The sequence below is a fragment of the Littorina saxatilis genome, linkage group LG5 (genome assembly GCF_037325665.1).
Source record: "Littorina saxatilis isolate snail1 linkage group LG5, US_GU_Lsax_2.0, whole genome shotgun sequence".
Classification (NCBI taxonomy): domain Eukaryota; kingdom Metazoa; phylum Mollusca; class Gastropoda; order Littorinimorpha; family Littorinidae; genus Littorina; species Littorina saxatilis.
In genome coordinates, this window is record NC_090249.1 from 2,130,071 (window position 1) to 2,140,070 (window position 10,000).

At 42.1% G+C, this 10,000-nt stretch overlaps 2 protein-coding genes across 2 annotated transcripts in view; both read left to right on the top strand.

The window, feature by feature from the left end:
* The window catches only part of LOC138966065 (O(6)-methylguanine-induced apoptosis 2-like), a 342,886-nt gene that overhangs the window by 62,524 nt on the left and 270,362 nt on the right, over positions 1-10,000 (top strand). The window lies entirely within an intron of this gene.
* The window catches only part of LOC138966054 (cis-aconitate decarboxylase-like), a 19,501-nt gene continuing 19,182 nt past the window's right edge, over positions 9,682-10,000 (top strand). Inside the window, exon 1 of the mRNA XM_070338144.1 lies at positions 9,682-9,888. Within this exon, the coding sequence (XP_070194245.1) occupies positions 9,871-9,888 (18 nt within the window). The 5' untranslated portion in view covers positions 9,682-9,870. The remainder of the gene's footprint in view (positions 9,889-10,000) is intronic.

Consider the following 10,000-nt stretch of genomic DNA (forward strand, 5'->3'; position numbering starts at 1 on the left):
GAAAAAAAAACTTCCGGGGATATCATTCCCAGGAACTCTCATGTCAAATTTCATAAAGATCGGTCTAGTAGTTTGGTCTGAATCGCTCTACACACACACACGCGCACACACACACACACAAGCACACACACACACACACACACACACACACACACACACACACACACACACACACACACACACACACACACACACACACACACACACACACACCATGACCCTCGTCTCGATTCCCCCTCTATGTTAAAACATTTAGTCAAAACTTGACTAAATGTAAACATTAAAGCAAGAAGCTTCTGTTGTGCTGCACCACCACTCTGGAACTCTCTTCCCTTCTCTGTCAGACACTGCACCTCTCTCAGCTCTTTTAAACAACAGTTGAAAACTTTCTTTTTCACAGAATATTACACCAACCTGGCCTAATGTCTTCTTCATTCCATTTCTGCACATACTCCTCTCCCATAAAGTTGTTATGATTGTTGAGAGTGTTAGCTGTGTATGTTTGTATATAATATATAGTGTGTATTGCATATATGATTATTGTGTGAACAGTACATGTGGTGATTTGGGTCTGTTTGATTAATTTGTTTTATGTAGGTTGTACTTTTAATTGTTCTATTCTGTATGTATATGTTCTTTTGTAAAGGGCCTAGAGCCATAGGTTAGGCACTTAAAAATGTCCAGTTATTATTATCATTATTATTATCATTAATAATTATAATATGGAGATATAACATAATTGGGCGGGCGGAGTGGCCTGTTGGCATTGGCCTCCTAATCGGACGGTCGTGAGTTCAAATCCCGGCCGGGGCTGCCGCGGTGGGATAAGAGTGGAGATTTTTTCCGAATTCTCATGTCAACTTATGTGCAGACCTGCTAGTACCTTATCCCCCTTCGTGTGTACACGCAAGCACAAGATCAAGTGCGCACGGAAAAGATCCCTCAATCTATGTCAGAGTTCGGTGTGTTATAGAAACACGAAAATACAAAGCATGCTTCCCCCGAAAGCGGCATATGGGTGCCTGAGTGGCGGGGTAAAAACGTACTTACACGTAAAAACCCACTCGTGCCAAAACATAAGCGAACGTGGGAGTTTCAGCCCATGAACGAAGACGAAGGAAATGATTGCATTATCATGTCATTGACTCATGCCGTAGACGATGAGTTCACCCGGAGCTGCGAAGTAAAAGAAGAGGCGGACAAATCATGGGGAGAAAGAGGACATTAGACAAGGGTCATCCTATGAGACAAGCGATCGTCATCGTCTTTTTACAGTTAGTCACGTTTTGGCTGAATGTTTTAACACGTACCGGGAATCGAGACGAGGCTGGTGGTGTATGCGTGTGTGTGTGTGTGTGTGTGTGTGTGTGTGTGTGTGTGTGTGTGTGTGTGTGTGTGTGTGTGTGTCTGTGTGTGTGTGTCAGTCTGTGTGTGTGTGTGTTCGATAGATTGACTGCATGTATTAATTTCGCTTTACCTTGTCAAAATGGGTGCAGTTCACCTGTAATCAATTTATAAATTCTATCCAAAAGGTCTGCACTTTATCACACTCCCAAAACATTTGTCCGATGGCTTCTTCATCTCTACCGCAAAATCTACACAATGATGTATCCACAATGTTTCTCAAAAATAGAAATCGTTCTGTCGGCAAAATTCTGTACAGTAATGTTGTTTTAACAACATGTCGAAAAATAACCTTCTTATTTAACACACAATTTTGAGAGTCAGACCATTTTTCAATACATTTTGGCACAACCTCATTTTTAATCAGTTGTCTCAAACTAATGTGTGTCTTACCGTAACAAATACTTTACCACACAATGGGCTCTGTCACAATAAAATATCAAATTCTAAATCGATTTTTTTCTCTGATATTTTTTAACAGCGACTTGTTTCTATTTCTTACCGGGCTTTTGGAAGGAAACAACGGCACGCGGTCGTTAGGGCTTGAAACGAAAAGCCAAGCAAAGAAACACACAATTGGTCTCAACGATTGATCTAACATTTCCGAAACTGCCCCTTTTAAACGTAGGTTACATTACAGCCATTCTATATTAATTCCTGAACCGTCCTTACACAAAAAAACCCAGACAGACAGACAGACAGACAGTGAGACACACACACGCACACACACACACACACACGCACAAACATTCACACGCGCCTGCAAACACGCACACATACACACGCACGTACGGAAGCACACACACACACACACACACACACGCACACCGTACGCACACACAAACATACATACAAACACACACACACACGCACGCACACATACACACACGAACATGTACACTCACACACAACCACACACACACACACACATACATGCACATACACGCACACACACACACACACACACACACACACACACACACACACACACACACACCACACACACACATTCACATACGTACAAGCGGGCGTATGTATTCCTATAGATAGGGACATACATATAGAGACAGACAGACAGACAGACAGACTCTAAAAACAAACAAACAAACAATAAAAAACAAACACACAAACAAACGAACAAACAAACACTTTTTGTTTTCTAAGACAGGGAAACCGCCGTTATGTTTACACGGCAAGCTTAAACAAAGATTGTATGCACACTGTTAAGCCGACATGTTCAAACTTTTTATCTTTAATTGTTCAGTCTTAGTTGTTCACCCTTTCACTGCTAAACGTGCATGTGTGTTAAATCGCGCTGTGTGTCAGAAGAACGTGCTGTGAGCAAAATTGATCGAAGTTAAACTCAGCAAGACTGTGACTGCGTGAATAAACGTTTGAAACAACGAGGAAGTTGCACAGATTTCTATAACGACAGCCTTCCACTTCGAGCGTGGACGCCGCAGACAAGACAGAAGGGGTTAACTCCCATCTCTCAGGCATGCAAATCTGCCCCCTTCTTCCTCTTACCGGGCAGTATATAACGCGCACACGCTCCTAAGCCGGTCAAACTCCTTAAGCAAGTCAACACCTAGAATGAATGTTCGCTCGTTTAACGCTGGCTTTTAGCGATGGAAAAAGAAAAGAAACAGAAAATCCGAAGGAGAGAATTTGTCGAAGTGAACTGACTGTTTTCGCCTCGCAGACGATCTTTTGTGATTTGGATGACCGATGTCTTTTGTGATTTCAACGTTCGAGAGCCGCGGAGTCCTGCTGACCCGAATTGCGTCCCTTGGGTTGTTGACAAAAAAAAAACCGCTGCGGAGAAATTTGAAAAAGAAAGAAAAAGGACATTCTTCATTGTGTGTTTTCTAAGTTCTGGACTCAGTGAAACCATCAACTCCTTTTCCTTTCCCTGAAAATGTACGAAACTGTGGCTATTTTGTGTGCTGTGATGTCACTTTACGTGACCTACGCGTTTGACCTAGTTTGATTTTCTGAAAAGGCCGTTTGAATCGGAAACCCAACCAGGAAGGGCGGTGAAAAAAGTTAACCGAAGCTTACTATTATTCGCTACATGAACTAATGTTTGTTTACGGAAAAGGCGGTCTGCCCTGTTGAGCTAACCAAGGAGAAGTCGTTTGAAAAACAAAACAAAAGAAAAACAGTCTTTGTTAACGCCGGTCACTGGGGCGATGTCCGAGCGGTCATTTAGAAGTGGAGATGAAGACTATTTGAGCCATAAATGCTCATTTTGATTATAGACAGCACAATTTTGGCTGTCATCAAAATCCACCTCGAACGACAAGATGAGCCATAATTAATGTTCATTTTGATTATAGACAGCACAATGTTGGCTGTCATTAAAATCTACCTCGAAACAAAAAGACGAACATTTAAAAGATCTCGTCCGTCTCGTGTAAACGATGAGGTGAACTACCACACGCCTGTTTAGCCTTTTACATGGGATTAGAGCTTCCTTCCACTTGGTCACATACCAACTGTCAGCGGCCTGGCTGCGTTCTGCCCAGAGTGGGAATCTTGTGAGGAATCAAGAATAACAAAACCAAGGATGGTAGGTTATTAAAACGCCCAGAGTGGGAATCTTGTGAGGAATCAAGAATAACAAAACCAAGGATGGTAGGTTATTGGAACGCCCAGAGTGGGAATCTTGTGAGGAATCAAGAATAACAAAACCAAGGATGGTAGGTTATTAAAACGCCCAGAGTGGGAATCTTGTGAGGAATCAAGAATAACAAAACCAAGGATGGTAGGTTATTGGAACGCCCAGAGTGGGAATCTTGTGAGGAATCAAGAATAACAAAACCAAGGATGGTAGGTTATTAAAACGCCCAGAGTGGGAATCTTGTGAGGAATCAAGAATAACAAAACCAAGGATGGTAGGTTATTGGAACGCCCAGAGTGGGAATCTTGTGAGGAATCAAGAATAACAAAACCAAGGATGGTAGGTTATTAAAACGCCCAGAGTGGGAATCTTGTGAGGAATCAAGAATAACAAAACCAAGGATGGTAGGTTATTAAAACGCCCAGAGTGGGAATCTTGTGAGGAATCAAGAATAACAAAACCAAGGATGGTAGGTTATTGGAACGCCCAGAGTGGGAATCTTGTGAGGAATCAAGAATAACAAAACCAAGGATGGTAGGTTATTGGAACGCCCAGAGTGGGAATCTTGTGAGGAATCAAGAATAACAAAACCAAGGATGGTAGGTTATTAAAACGCCCAGAGTGGGAATCTTGTGAGGAATCAAGAATAACAAAACCAAGGATGGTAGGTTATTGGAACGCCCAGAGTGGGAATCTTGTGAGGAATCAAGAATAACAAAACCAAGGATGGTAGGTTATTAAAACGCCCAGAGTGGGAATCTTGTGAGGAATCAAGAATAACAAAACCAAGGATGGTAGGTTATTAAAACGCCCAGAGTGGGAATCTTGTGAGGAATCAAGAATAACAAAACCAAGGATGGTAGGTTATTGGAACGCCCAGAGTGGGAATCTTGTGAGGAATCAAGAATAACAAAACCAAGGATGGTAGGTTATTGGAACGCCCAGAGTGGGAATCTTGTGAGGAATCAAGAATAACAAAACCAAGGATGGTAGGTTATTAAAACGCCCAGAGTGGGAATCTTGTGAGGAATTAAGAATAACAAAACCAAGGATGGTAGGTTATGGGAACATTGAATTTGTGTCAAAACAAAACGTGACATTTACAGCACGTCGACCCCGTGGTCTTGTAGGCGGACAGACGAACACTCATGATACATATAATTAACTTATCTCAAATTTGTCCACGAAGCTCGCTTGCAAGATGCATGCGAGACAAAATTAACGTTCCAATAACAAATCATCCTTGTTTGTTGATTTTGAATTTTGAAACGTTAGCAGTCTAAACTCCACAAAAAAATCTCCATCCTTCACAGGAAGCGGCAAGGCTGAAGATGTCTGGTACAGTGGAACCCCCCTTTTAAGACCCCCCTTTTAAGACCCCCCTTTTAAGACCCCCTTTTAAGACCCCCTCCCCCCTCAAGGACCCCAACTTAACCCTTTGGCATCACATTTTTCAATAAGCGACAACAACAACAACAACAGCAACAACAACAACAACAACAACAACAACAACAACAACAACAACAACAACAACAACAACAACAACAACAACAACAACAACAACAACAACAACAACAACAACAACAACAACAACAACAGAAGAAGAAGAAAAACAACAAACAGAATATGTGTGCGTTGTAGTGGTGCATTCACTTATTCGTACATGAAGGGCACACTGTAAGTTGTCACTTCAGGTTCACACAGGTAATGCTTTGTATGCAAATATTTCCATGCAGCGAATTCGAACAGGTTAAGATCCCCCCCCCCCCCCTCCCCTCCACCCCCTTGTTTTCTCAGGTTTTCCATCCATAACCTCTGTGAATTTACCCCAATTACTCCTTCATTTTTAAGGCTGTTTTTCTCATATTGTTAAGTCTTCCACTGACTGTGTGCAAGTTGAACGATGCTCATTTTAAATCAAAACCGGTTGCATCAAGGCAGTCCTTAACTTGAGCCCGAAGTTGACTTGGCGAAGTTATTTTTACGGACAATTCAGTGCAAAAGCTTCGTGCAGTCAGCTTCGTGCAGTCAGCTTCGTGCAGTCAGCTTCGTGCAGTCAGCTTCGTGCAGTCAGCTTCGTAGAGTACACTTCGGGAAGTCGACTTCGTCCAATTATTTTGAGGCTCTACGCAGTAATTAAAAAAAATCCCGACGCATATCCTTGCAGCACTGTAGGTGAAACCTCTTTCATAAAGTTTACTTTAAACTGACGTGTTGTTTCCAGAACAATATGAAAGAAAAAAAAGACTAACTTGAGATAGGTTTATGAGTCAGATTTGAAAAGAAAAAAAAATACTGAATAAAAACAATTTATTAAGCGTCATCTGTGTTTGTTTTTGAGATGGGTTTGAAAGGACTAATATAACGACTGATGCGGTGTGTGTGTGTGTGTGTGTGTGTGTGTGTGTGTGTGTGTGTGTGTGTGTGTGTGTGTGCGTGCGTGTGTGTATTTGTGTATGTGTGTTTGTGTGTGTGTGTGTGTTTGCGCGCGCGTATGCGTGTGCGTATGCGTTCTCGCTTCCGATTGTACGTTCATAAGAGTTCGCTTGCACGTGTTAGAAACCGTTTCTGATACCCCCACAACCTTCCACAACAAGAACGCCTGAGCATTTACCAAGTAAGAAAAAAAAAGCTCAATGTTAAGTGCTATAAGTGGTCACATGAGAACACGTGAAGGTTACGAATTCTATAAATTGGAATAATAACTTTCGGTTAGCTCTTTCCATTTTTGTTTACATATTTCTCTGACTAATGGATTTAAGAATTCTGAATGTTTACAAGTTCTGACGATATTTAAAGCACGTAAACACTATCAGGCGTATCACAAGACAGGATCAGCCGACAGCCGACAGGCGTCATACATAATGCCACATCATTTCGTTGGTCAGTTTTGAACTGGACCAAGTTTCCCCGTTATTGGGTCCGTTGGCTTGGATGAAGAAAGTGAAAGTAGCTTGGGGCTGCCGTTCAGGGCCCCTAGCTGCGCATTGCAGTTATCGATGAAATAATATCTACGACTTAAGTGTAGTGCTTCGTGATTGATAGTTAATTTGTACATGTAGTTGTCTTTCATTCTTTCTTTCTTTCTTTTTTTGTTCCTTCGTTCGTTTTTCCTTCCTTCCTTTCTTTCGTCCTTTTCTTTCTTTCTGTGTTGCTTTCTTGGGTTCTTTCTTCCTTTCGTTTTTTAACGTTTTATCTTCTTTCGTTCGTTCGTTCTTACTTCCTTCCTTCCTTAGCTTTTTTTCTTTCTGTCTTTCTTTATTTTTTACATTGTATCATTCTTTCGTTTTCTTCTTTTTTTGCGACGCTTGTTTGTGTGTGTTTAAAAAAATACTTTTTACGTTACTGCTTTCATGCCGTTTACCATTTCCTTGTTTGTTGTTGTTGTTGTTGTTGTTGTTGTTGTTGTTGTTGTTGTTGTTGTTGTTGTTGTTGTTGTTGTTGTTGTTCTTTATATTTTGTTTTATACTTTTCAAGGACACACATAGTGACACTAGTCTTACTACTACTTGTTGTTGTTGTTGTTGTTGTTGTTGTTGTTGTTGTTCTTTATATTTTGTTTTATACTTTTCAAGGACACACATAGTGACACTAGTCTTACTACTACTTAAACAAATACTACAGCTCTTTTTGTGTTGTGGCTGTGCTACCTCTGCGCCCTCTCCTCCCTCTCCGCCCTCTCCTCCCTCTCCGCCCTCTCCTCCCTCTCCTCCCTCCTTCTTCCTCAGTGACTGTATACATGTACATCTGCATTGGCTTCGCTCCAGGGCTGTTTCCTGCGCAGTCTGTTAAAAAGCATTCATGTGACACACACAGTCTGCTTGTTTTCGAGTGCGTTTCCTGCTTACTTTTTCCGTTAAAACAAAAGTTATTCTTATCGAGAAAACAGAATGTATTAGGTAATACTGTGTGCACTTATCGGGGAACTCCCAGAAACATTTTAAAGTCTTTAGACAATCTACCTGAATTTGGAAAGTTACCGGATTTCGTGAGAGCATTTCTTTGTAAAGAACATTGATTCGCACGTGGTTTTAGGTAAAGGCCACGAACAAGTCATCTGGACGTAACGAACAAAGGTACGTGTCAATGGTGTAGGAATAAACCCTCCCTTTGCTCCCCCCCCCACCCCTTTTCTTTTCTCTCCTCTTCTCCCCCCCACCCCTTTCTAAAGTCCCCACTCCAATACCCAACTTCCTTCTCATGCGAACGCCTGAGCATTTACAAGACAAAAGAACTATTGAACGCCAGAACAGACACACAATATGTATCCACGAATAAGGGAGAAAGAAACTGTTGTGCATATATAATGAAAGAAAAGCCTTCGCCTGCACCACGCCCCTTTTGAGGAGCCACTCAAACGATGTGGTGAGCGCACCCGGCTAGCATTACAACACCCTCCAAAACAATATCTTAGTTTTCGGGTTACTAAACACGAGATCACTTTCTTGTACATGGCAGAACTCAGTTTCCCTGTAAAGCATCTCAGACGCACACACACACACACCAACAACAAAACACACACACACACACGCATGCGGCTCGCACGCTCGCACGCTCGCACTCACGCACGCACGCACGCATGCTCTCTCGTACGAACGCACGCACGTACGAACGCATGCACTCACACACGTACGCACACACGCACGCAGACACACACACACACACACACACACACATTCTTAAACACACACACACACACACATTTTTACACACACAAAATCCAAGGCAGCATAATATAAAACAACACAAACGGTTACAATAAAAATGAAAAAGTAAAGAACTTATCACAAGCAAACAAAAATATTTAAGCAAAAAATAACAGATGAAAGAATGAAAAGACTAATCATAACAACAACATACATCCAACAAATCAAACAAATACGGAAAGAAAGAACAGAAAAACTAGGAAATGATCGCAACCGGATCTAATTGAATTGATGTTACACACACTAATTGCAATAAGATATCTTACACAGACATAGAGCAACATCAGATGACTCAGTCATTTCCCGGCACGGTGTAGGTCAGTATTAACTTCCATATATATCACACATGGAAACTCTCCGGGATGTAGATATATTCATATATCACACAACGGACACATCATTGCAATCAGATGAAAACCAGAGGTCGTGGAAATTCCCTTTCACAAGGATACGCACATGTGACATCGTAATAGGTGAGAAAACCCAGGGTTTGAGAAAGAGAGAGAGAGAGAGAGAGAGAGAGAGAGAGAGAGAGAGAGAGAGAGAGAGAGAGAGAGAGAGACACACACACACACACACATACGCACACACACACACACACATACACACACGCACACACACACACACACACACACACACACTGCACACACGCGCGCGCGTACAAGCACCCGTGTTTGCACCCATTCAAGCCTGCACGCACACACGGACGTACGCACTCACATACACACACTCACAGACACACAGACACAGACACAGACACAGAGACACACACACACACACACACGCACACACACACACACACAGTAGCATTTTACAACACAACCAGTTTTGAGATCCGGCAAAGGCCGAGACTTAAACATGCACGCATGCGCAGTGACTGGGGCCCAGGACAGGACAAGGTATTTTCGGGAAAGCAAGCAGCGTCACCGATTGTCCAAAGATTCACGCCCACATTTTGCCACCAGAGGATAAAATGTCTCCAAACCCCACCATCCTCGACAATTCCATATTTCTTCTCAGACAGAGCAGTTCCGACGGGAGCGGACTTTGAAGCTAAAACTAAAAAAGAAACCAAATTTGTTCTGTGATCTTGTCGTTTTGTTCTTCCTCAAGACATCGAATTACTACTGACTCAACATGCAGCGTGTGCCAAAGGTAGGTTCTCATTTTTTGTAAGCGTCTTGAGAAGAGTTAAAAGTAAGAAAGTCATCAGGTTGTGAGGAAATTGCAAAGGTTACAGAGAAGGAAAGAGTAAGAAAGAAAAACA